Below are 12085 nucleotides of genomic sequence, written 5' to 3'. Positions count from 1 at the left end.
ACGGCATGTATGCAGATCATTCTACAACACTGTGAACTACTGATCTGTGTGTGGTGCATTCAGAGCAGAGAAAAGTGTTACTCCCACTACGAAATGCATTTCTTTGACATAATGCTACTGACATTCCTCTCTATTTCCTTATTTGATAAGGGGGAGGGAGGTGAGGAGATGCAGCAGAGACAGTACAGCATGGAGGAAGAGATAACTCAGGAGACAGGGGGTAAACACTGCTGTGTGTATGTGGATAGGTATATGTGCTGTATGTCCATGCCTATGTGTGCCTATGCATATGTTGTGTTACCTGTGCATGTCTGTCTCTGTGTGTGTGTGTGTATGTGTGTGTGAGAGAGAGAGAGATTTACTTGTTAAAACATGACACGCCTGTTAGCATATGTGTGGTTGTGTGCATGCCTGGCACCTTCTAAGACAATTTCTCGCCACCCTCAGACATCCCTTACCCCGACGTCGAGATCGAGGAGGAGGATGAGAGCTGCAGTCAAGCTCAGACCCCTGCAGAATCCCAGACCCCTGCAGAATCCCAGACCCCTGCAGAATCCCAGACCCCTGCAGAAGCTCAGACTCCTGCGGAGGAGAGCAGTGGGATGGTACCGCTCTCTTTAAATCCCCCTTGGGCAGACTCTGGCCCCTTGATGTTTTCCTCCCCAAGCGTGTATTTCTGTCTCACTACCTTCCCGTCCCTGTGTCTCCCTGTGTCCAGGTGCCCAAGCGCATTGAAGTTCACTCCATTCACACCTATGTAGCGCTCTACAAGTTTCTGCCTCAGGAACAGAATGACCTGGAACTTCAGTGAGTTAAAGCCAAACAGACTGCCTATGGCAAGCATTTTCATGTCTGTGGACATGCAGGAGTGCTTGTGTGGTATTGTGTATTTGCTATTGTCTGTGTGAGTGCATTTGCTTTGTCTGTATTTTTGCCCCGGCTGTTGTTCCTGCAGGATGAAAATGTCCCCGCCATCTGCAGAGGACAGTGTCAGGGCGCCCTTAAGGACGACTAATTATAAACTCGAAGCCCATCACTGTCCCCTTACAGAGCTAGCGACTGAGCTGTGTTCCCAGCAGGGGGGAGGATAAAGGCACTGAACAACTGAGGGATGAAAGGGCGGGCACACATACAGGGAGATGGCATGAAGCTAAAGATTATTACAGGCAGAGAGAGAGGGAGGATGGGAGAGGGGCGGAGAAAGTTAAGTGCAAATATAGAAATAAAAGCTATATAAGATGAAGAAGAACGAGGAAAGAGAAGAGAGGAAGGACAGAGCAGTAAAATGAGGGCAGGGTGGGTGGATGGTTAGGAGACAACAGAGGTAGATTCAAGGAACTGTTAATAGCCATCTGTGCTGAGACACTGTATGTGTGACTGCACAATATACAATAACTAATGAAAGCATAATGTGTCTCTGGGTCACCAGATCCCTATTGCCGTGTCCAAGATCACTCGGTATTTGTTCTACATTGCACTTCATTTACCTTCTGCCATTATATTTCTAGGTTAGTCTAATCTAGAAATAGAAATAGTGATAGATTACGTCTAATCGATTCAATAAGGGAGTCACCTGGTATAAGTGGTGTGGGGAAACAATAGACCTTTCTCACAGTAGACAGTTTGGCCAACCAGAGCAGGAAGATAACAGATGTACTTTAAAACATTAAAAAGTACTGCACTGGGTAGTTCCAGGGTCCTATTGTAGTGTGCATGATGGCTCATTCAACCTTACTGGGACACGGGATGAAACTAAGCCATTAGCAAAATTAGTTTCACCTGCTCTTTTCCTGCTATGACGAGTCAAAATATGTGCTGTGAATTGTTAGGGCACATTAGCGGAACGTGGGACATTGCTTATGTTAAAGCTTTCAGTTCGAAGGTTTATTTAGTTTTAGCTTTATTCATAGTTTTTGATCGGATCAAGTAGCAGCTCCTCGCAACAGTAAGGAGGCTGAAGGTTTGATACGTTGTACTCTTTTGACTATAGTTACCAGTTTCAATTTCATTTTATTTTCACACAAAATCCTGTCATCAGTCATCTGGAGCAACTGTTTCTGCCTCCCTGACTGTGGGTGCACAGTAACAGGAAATACTGATGCAACATTCGACATATTATGTCCACATTTTAAGATTGTGACATTAAATTGATGTAATCAAACATGTTAAATTAGACCCTCCATCCGTTATTGGAGGACTGTTAAAAGGGCCTTTTTCTGACATTGAGCGAAGCTGCTGTTCCCACAGACATCAGTTAAACTAGGCTAATCCCACTGTTCAACATATACCTTCAAACTGCATGGAGATCTGCGAGTTTGTCTAACTCTGGCTAAGGTTTAGAATCTTTTCTTTGATGTATCCAAAAACTAAAGTCTGCATTTAGGTTCGAGCTGTGCTTCTGGGAGAAACCTCAGTGAACGGAATGCTTGTTTCATAGTATCAGTTGAGATGTATCGGGCTCAGCCTAGTTGGTAAGTTTAGGTGACCGTGTGCAAACTAGTGTGTGTGTTTGTGAGCGATGATCATATGGTGAGAGCAGACACCCAGGAGACGCAACGTACATTTGGAACAGCAATTTGTATCTAGGACAGTGTGTGTGTGTGTGTGTGTGTGTGTGTGTGTGTGTGTGTGTGTGTGGAAAAGTCATCAAAAACTGGTAACATTATTAGCATTCAGGCCAGGTTGGCTGCAGATTAGATCCAGCCTTTCAGCACTGCATTAGACGCTACAGAGTCGTATTTCATGTAGACCTCATGACTTTAGTGTCTGCTGCTCTGTAACCTCTGCAGAGGAACACAAAGATTCATTTTAACCTCCACAGCTGTGTAACTGTGGGTACTGCTGCTAGTTTTATAATGTAATCTTTTGTCCTCGCGCTCAACTCTTTTTTTTTTTTTCTTTCTTTTCTTGCTTGCCGCTCTCACTCTCTCACCACCCTTCATCTCCCCATCACGTATCCCACACTCGTCTCCCCTTTTCCTCTCCGCCTAAATCACCTCCCTTCTTGCCTCCCTTTTTTTTTTCTCCCATCTCCTCTCGTGTCTTATCTCCTCTAGGCCCGGTGATCGTGTGCAGGTCACTGACGACTCTAACGAAGAGTGGTGGAAGGTGGGTAATAAATCACTTGCAAACATCTGTGTGTTTTTGCGTGTGCCTGTTGGTGCTTACCTATGTTTGCGTGTGCATAATGTGTATTTGAGGGCACAGAGTTATGTGTGTGTACGTGCATTTATTATGTGCATGTGTTAATTCAGGTCTTTAAAACAAGAATTTAATGAATAACACCTTTTCCAATTTTCCCTGTCATGAACATGCAGGCAGACACAGACGGAAATAGAACATCATTTTCTCAGAAAATGACCAAGAGTTTGACATAATGAATTTGACTAGTGTTGTAACCTCAAAGAGCTCTTTATTGAGTCTGTAATGAAAGTCACTCGCTCCTGATGAAAACAAATGTACGTGTGTCAGGGTAAGAAAAAGGAAGATGCGTGCAGACTTAACTCAAGTGCAGAGTCTGTGTATCTTCCATCAGCGGACCAGTATTTACCAGCACTTACTCTGTAGTCATTTAACACCTTTAATCAACACTTTCACTCCAATGAACCTTTTAAATGATGTATGATTTGTGAATCATCTGTTCATCACTAATGTATGGCTTGTGAATCACTTCATAACACATCAACAGCTGAGGCAGAGGGGGATAAACTGTGAAATATTGCTGCTTATAGAGGTTCACCCATACATCATCTGTCTTCACCAGCAAGCAAAGCGTAGCACCTTAATCTGCTGTTTCTTTAAATACATGGGGAGTCAATCTGACATTAAGGGGAACAATTTCTTGTCTGCATTTAAAAACAATCAATACCTTTTTTTTAGTGTTCTGTCTTCTTAAATTGTTTCTACACTTGTCTCTGCAGCCACAATAATTTGTCAGTGCACAATCAGAAATGTGTTGTTGTTTCATTTTGTTTATAATTTCCCACTACGATTCAGAATGGAGATACTGAGGTACTGGTCTCTTGTGTTTTCCAGGGCAAGAGTGGCGACAAAGTCGGCTTCTTCCCGGCCAACTTTGTGCAGAGGGTCCGGCCAGGAGAGAGAGTCTGGCGGGTCGTCCAAGGCACTCCTGGCAACCGAGAGAGAGGACACATGGCTGTGAGGGAATCCCAGGTACACAAACCAACTTATCTTTCCTTCCTGTCATTCATTTTGATACAACTTAAAGAACTACACTGACAATTTAGCTTATGAATCGTTTGTCGTCTTACTTAGTCTGTGATCTATTTGTGGTGTCTGACATTATCCCGTGCAGAGTTGCAGGGGGCTGGAGCCTATCCCAGCACACACTGGGAGAGAGGCAGGGTACATCCTGGGTGTGATCAAAGGATTGGCACCCAAATTATCTCTGTGTCTGTATGGCGACTATAGGGCTCATTTTTTCCATTATTGTTCTTCCAGACTTTCAGCAAGAAAATGCACTAATAAGTTTTTGTAAAAGATCACTTTCAACCAATTCTCACTCCCGATTTATTTCCCCACACAACCAAAACCTGTTCCTGCTGCTAAAGACTGCATTGAGTGCATTGTCACCATTGTTTCAATAAAAGGGACGGTTAACTCCAAAATCAAAAATACATGTTTGAGAGAAGGCATCTCTAAATGACAATTTAAATGAACATGTAAGAAGAAAAATATGTATTTTAGATTTTTTGGGGGGGAACTGTCCCTTTTAATCTTCTTGTAATCATGAAAAAAATTATGGAGCATAAAAAATGATGCTTCAATTTCTAAATGATAAGGTTCTCGCAGATCAAATTCCCTACATTTAGAAATAGTTAAGTATCTGTTACTTTACAGAAAAATAGAGCAACTCAGTTTCTGTCGATTCCTTTTAGATCTGCGTTGGAAAGCGGGAAGACGGCGAGGTGTTTCTGAAGCTGAGCAGCGGAAAGAAGAGAGGATTGGTCCCAGCTGACTCCATAGAGGAGATCTGAGCTTCTGTGCTCGCATCACTATCCTTCCACTTCTACTTTACCCTGGGAGGCACTCAAATTCAGACAGACAATCACCCACCCCCCCTTAAACCAAACACAGAAAAACTGGACGAAGAACACAAAGAGCTGGAACCTGATGAACACATGGTTTCCAGTTGAATTGATTTACTGTCTTAAAAAGTGTGTAGTTACGCAGAAGTCATGCTTTTAGAAAGGCACTGTTCCTCAACAGTCTAGTTTTGTCTTTCCGATTCAAAAAATCTATGAAAAAATGCTTTATATGTGCTTGCTAGATGACTGTTCACATTTAGTTTCTTCCCATCAAAGAGATGTGGGAGGAGGCTGAGTCCTGTCTTGGGAACATGATGCCTCTGTAAGTGTCCTTTTCTTTTTTCTGCCCACTCCATATATTTCAACCCTTTCTGCTCATGTCAGGGTCTCTGGCCTGGGGACTGATATCACCTTTATGATACCAACATGAGGCACCCGGCCAAGGACAACTACTGCCAGTCAGAGAAAGCTGCCCCCATTCAGACAGAGAGGAGGAGGAGGAGAAGAAGATGAAAGCAGGAGACCCGATCCGAAAATCCTCAGCAGTGTCATGCTGAGTTATAACTGCACTTGCCAACTTGAGAGTTCAGAAATGAGAAGATTTTCAAAAGAAAATGGAAGTCTCTGGGGAACTTTTCACAGGAAACTTAAAAACTTTTCCCCTCTGACTTTTTCAGTATAATATAACAACGAGAATATGGTACAAAAAATATGTGACCGCATATTTTTTTTATTTCTGGTAAGAGAGCATGAATCAGCCGAAAGTAGGTCAAATTTTGCAAAACAAACATTTACTTTTCAACCAATCTGTCTTCGAACTTAACTATGAGGAATTTCTTGAAAGTGTTTCCTTGCCTTTTCTTTTTGACTAATGGCATATCCATATAGGAATACATTTTGGTGTAAAGTATCTTGTTGATATCTCAGAAACCGCAGTGATTGAGAAACTTGAGAGCCTCTCTCGCGGAAAACAGGGAGGGTTGCCGTACTGCGTTTGGCTGGTTGTTGAGAGCATTAAGCAAGACTCTCTAAGCGTAGCAGTGGCAGTTGCTGTTCCCCTGTTCTCACGTAAAGGAGCTTGAGAGGCATAAAAACGAGGAGCTGCAGTGGGTGTTGCAAATGTTGCTCGGATGTTATTACATGACTTCACTAAAGCTGGAACAGTGGGAAATAAACTGCAGCCAGTCTGCCAGAAAAACAACAGAGTGGGAATCTTCTGACCATGACGAGGAGTCTGAGTTTCACTGACAGCTCGGAGGAGGACACAGGAGAACAGGGGGAGGAGGAGGAGGTGCAGTGAGAGGAATGACATCAATGTCGAACCATTATGAGTCAGTGTGTGCATGCAGGTAGTGGTGTACCCATGAGTGCACCAGTCATCATTGATAAAATGTCAGCCTGTCATCCTCATCTTCTGCTCTCTGTTTGACCTCTCTCGTCCTCTCTTTATTGAGGCCGCTGTTCAGTTATGACATAAAAAAGCGAAGGCATTTTTTTTCTTGTAGTGTCCAGAGGTGCACTTCTGATAGTTTTGGCCATCGATTCATTCACCCATTACTTATTGAACAAATTTGATGTATTCTTTAAAAAGGACATTGTGTTCCAGAGACAGAATACACGTACTGGGTCATGAACATGTGTCACGGAAATGCTGGGTTTAAAGCACAGAATGCAGCCGTAGAATGATGGCACGGCAAATGATGGAATAATTTAACTCGTATGTCTCCTTTCGGAGCAGAGAGATCTAGCTAACATGATCCTTCTTATGTCTACATTTCAATATATGTGAAAAGTATAACGAGAAAAAAGCACTTTATTTTGTGTCATAAGTTATTTTTGTTTAGGTGTCTCCTTCATAGTGATCGCTGTTCAATAATACCTGCAACTTCACATCACCCTGAAGCTCTTTGGTCAAAGGGCTGATGGCTTGTTGTGTGTCAGATGTTTCTAAAGTCATAAAATATCAGAGATGGAAAAAAAACTGAGAATTACACAGCAGCATAAACATTACGACCATCCTGGAGAAAAATGGCGTCGGAACAGAACTGGATTTATGACTTTTACCCATGTAAAATTGTTATTTTGCATTGTGCCTAGTTTTATGTAGCATCACATCATGTTCACACCTTTTGAGAATTCAAAATGTTAAGTATGTGTTTGGATGTATCCTGAGCCAGTCATTGGTTGGCCACACACCTCATTAAAAGATTTTTACAAAACAGTCTCTGCCCTTTCCATGTACACAGATGACACGGTTTGCACACGGACACGTTGAAGATACTCCTGCATGTGTGAATGCTGTTGATCACATCTGCATAACAGTTGGTGTTTTTCTGCATCTGTAATCATATTGAAGGCCGTAAAGATAGCAGGGAGCTCCTAAATAAGGCGGCTTTAAAGGGAAGTTGTAGTGCCGTCCATGCACATTGCTGTGCACAGAGGAATGCCAAAAATGATTCTGAGAAAAACGTGGCAGCATAAATATCACGTAATTGCACTGTTGGAGGGAGAGTGATTCAGACCTTTTTATTTAATCACCACTAGCTACATAAACCGGAGGAGAAGTGATGATATGTTTAGCAAACAAAAAACAATCAAATCAAGGAAACCAACACTGATTGGTGTTACTGATTATGTTTCATTTGAAAATGTGGTCAATTCATTCACTTACTCAACGGTGAGGATTCTCAAAAGTGCATGTTATTGTGTAGCAGTAGCCAATCACCCAGAAACAAAACCGTTGCCCTTGAGTCAAAAAAAAAGAGAATCCTATTTACACCAGAATTTACAATAAGCTGTTGTTGAAACATGTACCTGTTCACTCTCTAGTTGATGTGGATGATGACGCAACATGTTTTAAAGTCCAAGCTTCTGTGAAGAGGTGTACGTCACACAAACTAAAAGAACTCTACAAGCGTCTGAAGATTCATTTTACCCTTTTTGTCTTTTTTTCTTCTGTATCCTGTATCCTGTACAACAGACGCTTGGCTGCATTTCTGTTCATTGGTTTACTTTTTTAAACAGTTTAAAGTTGTGTTCCTCAAAAGTGGTTTGCATTATAAGTCACAGTTAAAGCAGAGCTGTCGCTGTTTTGCGTCATGTACCGTAAACTATGGTGCACAGTTTCTTTTTTGGTTCGGTTTGTTTTGCACATTAGGAGGAAGAAAAATGTGACCATTTCCAATGTGTTCAAACTGCAAAATACATACATAGATAGATCAGTTGATTGATTGATGGTGTCTGGTACCTCATCAAATAATTAGCAGGCCTGTGTTAGTAGTGCAACGGTTCAACAAGCCCACGGTTTACCTTGTATGTCACTGATCAGTTTGTTTTTTCACAGTTTGGTTTTGCATTTCTAAAGCAAATTTGTGCTTGAGAATATATACACATAGGGAACTGTTACCATGTACAGTAGTGTTTGTTTGAGACAATTCAGATTCGACTGGGCCTTTTTTGGAGTTCTGAAGAATTAGTGTACATTCTGACATGGAACTAGTGTTTTGACATTTCAGAGAATAAACTATGGCTGAACTTTTTTACTTGTAACTTGTAAGCCAACTCTGCTGATGCATAATGATTTTTGGCTATAAATTTGGCTTTGTTTGACACCAGCTAAACAATAGCCGGTGTCATGACAGAAGGGCTGGAAGGGATCTTCAGTTGGTTGATGAAGCAGCTGAGTTTCGGCCACCAACACAGTGGCCGCTATACCTCTATTAACACTCGACAGTGCTTCCCATCTGCTGTGACTCAAAGCACCATGACTCTTCTGAAGCTGATGAAACTTTGCCAGTGTGGAGGAGTGTTGTTGAACAGTTCCATCTTTCTCTCCCTCTTGTAATCCTCTCATTTCATTTTTCTGGCTCCATCTGCCTCACTCAATCCCTCACTGCCTCCTTTCTTACTCTCACATTGACGCAGACCCTTAGACTATCCTCTATCTTACTGTAATCTTCTGGCTCTGTCTCTCTTTCTGTCCCTGTCCTATCAGTTTCTGTCAGTGCGTTCATGCCAATGTCTCTCTTTAATGTCAATCAGTCTGGCTCTGAGCTACTCTCTCTTGATTCACAGTAGAGAGAGGGAGAGAGGTGCAAACTAAGGAATGACTATCCTTTCCTCCTTTTTTCCAGCTCTTGTTTTGATATTACTTATTATTACAGGTATTGTAAGAAGGATCTATCTGGACTCGCCTCACCTGATTTGATTATGAAGAAATATCAGAGGAGGTGGGGATAATAATAAGGCCTCATTTCTGCTGGCTGCTCCAGCTCAGCTTGGCCATGACGTCAACTTTCAGAGGTAGTAAAGCAACAGGAGGGGCACAATTAGGGCCTGGTGTAAATGTGGTTATTTCTGAAATCTGTCCCAGTGTCATATCTGGCTAACCCTGCAAAGACCCTGCAGGGATTGCTTGTGCTCCTGTATAATACATGTCCACTATCATTATTCAGAATGTCCCCTGCTGTTATTGTTGGGTCTCATGACCTTTCGCTGTGCCTCCAAGCAAGTGTCAGGACTAACAGCCTCTGCGCCTTCTGTCCCGGTCCAGGTGACCAGAGAGCCATAACATCAATAGAGACGGACAGAAAGAGAGAGAGAGAGAGAGAGAGAAACGGAGAGAGCATCAGCTGCTGCTCTGAACATTGTATTCCTCGTTTCTTATCTCTCATCCGCGTGTTTCGTAGTTCACATCGAAAGTTCCAGTGTGGTTTTGGTGTGGACCAGAAATATGAGTAACAAGAGAAAACAAAACCTCGTTTTTCTTGATAGCTGTGCATTAGTTAGTAGCTCACATCTTCACCTCCAGAATCCGCAAATGTTTATATTCTCCCTTCCAATACCTTTTTATATAAAAAAAAAAAAAAATCACTTTTTGTTTTGTTTCTTAAATAAGTCAAAAATCTGAACCAGGTTTTGATTGGAACCGTAATTATATTCTGTATCAGATACAGAATTGACAAACCCTAAATGAAAACCCAAACATAATCCCTCCTTTGCACAAATGACCATGCCATGTAAACTCCAATAACGAAAATGAAAATTACAATGAGCGGTGTCTCATGTGGGAAAAGTCACACATATGTTTACCATATTCTCCTCCACATTTTGAGCAAAACAGATTTCAATCTACCCACTCCTCCAACACACACACACACACACACACACGCACACACACACACACGCACACACACACACACACACGTACACACAAACAGACAGACTTTCCCCTTCTTGGTGTTTCTTTTTATAATGCAATTTTCACACTTTTTGTTTCTACAGAGAGCCAGCGATTATCGAAGCAAAGCAAATCACGACAAAAGCCGCTGTCAGGGGAATCCAATTGCAAAAATAGGGGTGATTAAATGAATATTCTCTTTAAAAATAGAGGTAATCACAGGTTGCTAAAATACACAAGTATACACACCCACACAAACGTACAGACCTGTCACTGATACCGGCGTACAGAAACATAAAGAATAATTTCTTCAGCTGCGTTTACAACATACCATTACCCTTTCTACTTCCCCCCCCACACAGAAACAAATGCGATGCAATAATATGTCTATTGTCTATCAAGCCACCACACAATCATAAATAAATGTAGAGTATGGGCGGACAAAAAGCAATTCATGATGCTGTCACATACTCTATATGTGGTTTACAGATGGCAAAGGGGCAGGGTTGAAGTTCCTGTTTCCTCTCCCTGTATTACACATAACAGAAGAGAAGAGAAAAAAGGGAGACTAAAGGGAGTGTTGTTGAATAAGACAAATAAAAGACACACAAAACAAAACGCTCAAGGTGGTAAGAAAGAAAATCCAGGCTGCGTGAACAACTTTCGTTATGAAGTGGTGAGCGAGATAAAAAGACGACCCGGGGACCTCTTTTTATCTCGCTCACCACTTCAAAACAAAACTTGTAGGAGACATGATGCTTCTGTCTTTCCTGCAGCGTGGGCGTGTAAATCAGGGATTAAAGGGTGCTGTGTGACAAAGCAGCAGAGAGCCATCAGAAGGATAAGCTAGGTTTTGGGGAAGATTGAATATAAACATCATCATTCATTGTGTTGCTTTGGTGCTCTCAATGCTTACAGTTGAGCATACATCACATTTAGCGACTGTTGGTAAGTATCTTACAAATAACCAATTTAGCAGCTCTGAAGCTAAAGAATAATTATTAATAATAATTCCAGGTGTGTTATTGAATTATCTAAAGACATTTCAGACAAGATGCTTGCAAACAGAATTGGAGTGCAGTATTGGACATTTCATTATTTGTTTCCTGACTTCTCAGGAACATGCGCACATCAGCGAGATCGAAGATTTATATGAGTTTAGTTCAATGTTACGTTCAGTTACATCAATATCTGTCTTTCATTTTTTGCTGCTGTTTAAACATTTAGACATTGTAGCCGCTGTAATGTATTTTAAATAAAATCCCAGTTTGCATGATTTTTCCCAAAACGTGATTTATTCTTTTAATAAGACTCAAGTTGTTTACTGGCATCCCTGAGGAGGCTAGCTGTGAATGTTTCTTAGCAGCAGAGCAAAGGCTGCACAACAATAAATCCTGCTGGTAGAGACACAGGTTGGAAAGGCACTCAGGCAGACAGGCAGACAGACAGACAGACAGGTAGCCGTGGAGGTCAGTCCCTCCATGACCAGACAGGAGTCAGAGGTTATTACACATGTGATGATTGGAAGTGACTGACAGGCAAGGAGGCAGATAGGCAGGGCAGCTTCACCGTCCCTCTGTGGAAAACAATACAAGGAGACGTTGGTCTGACTGTGATTCAGCACTCAGTCAGTAACGATGACTGATCCTTCAAACAGGCTACTGACTCATCAGTCTTCTTCACTGTCTCATCCCACCCGGTGTGTTCTGCCTCTGATCAGCGCTGATTAGAGGTAGACTAACATGGACGCCACGCTCCTGTGAATCAGTGATTGGCCTACATTTGTTTAACAGATTCTCCCTCTCTAATTACAGTCAACTGTGACCCTGCCTCCCCTCATGCACCGCCCATCCAATCC

General features: G+C 42.1%; 1 protein-coding gene across 3 annotated transcripts in view; it reads left to right on the top strand.

Annotated features, from left to right (window-relative positions):
* LOC116394592 (SH3 and cysteine-rich domain-containing protein 2-like) overlaps positions 1–7320 on the top strand; it is a 26372-nt gene extending 19052 nt beyond the window's left edge. The window contains exons 6-12 of one of the 3 annotated variants that reach the window (XR_004213474.1): positions 151–220; positions 448–605; positions 719–807; positions 3057–3108; positions 4036–4173; positions 4899–5177; positions 5433–7320. Coding sequence is in view for 2 of the 3 variants with exons in the window: in XM_031867805.1 (XP_031723665.1) it covers positions 151–220; positions 448–605; positions 719–807; positions 3057–3108; positions 4036–4173; positions 4899–4997 (606 nt within the window). In the remaining variant the exon portion in view is untranslated. Of the gene's footprint in view, positions 1–150; positions 221–447; positions 606–718; positions 808–3056; positions 3109–4035; positions 4174–4898 lie in introns of all 3 variants that reach the window. The other 2 variants (XM_031867805.1, XM_031867806.1) reach the window with 2 other exon arrangements.
* The last annotated feature ends 4765 nt before the right edge of the window (positions 7321–12085 follow it).

Source organism: Anarrhichthys ocellatus, unplaced genomic scaffold, assembly GCF_004355925.1.
Source record: "Anarrhichthys ocellatus isolate YVR2014 unplaced genomic scaffold, GSC_Weel_1.0 scaffold40, whole genome shotgun sequence".
In the NCBI taxonomy this organism is placed as follows: Eukaryota; Metazoa; Chordata; class Actinopteri; order Perciformes; family Anarhichadidae; genus Anarrhichthys; species Anarrhichthys ocellatus.
This window is presented reverse-complemented; position numbering and strand designations above follow the sequence as displayed.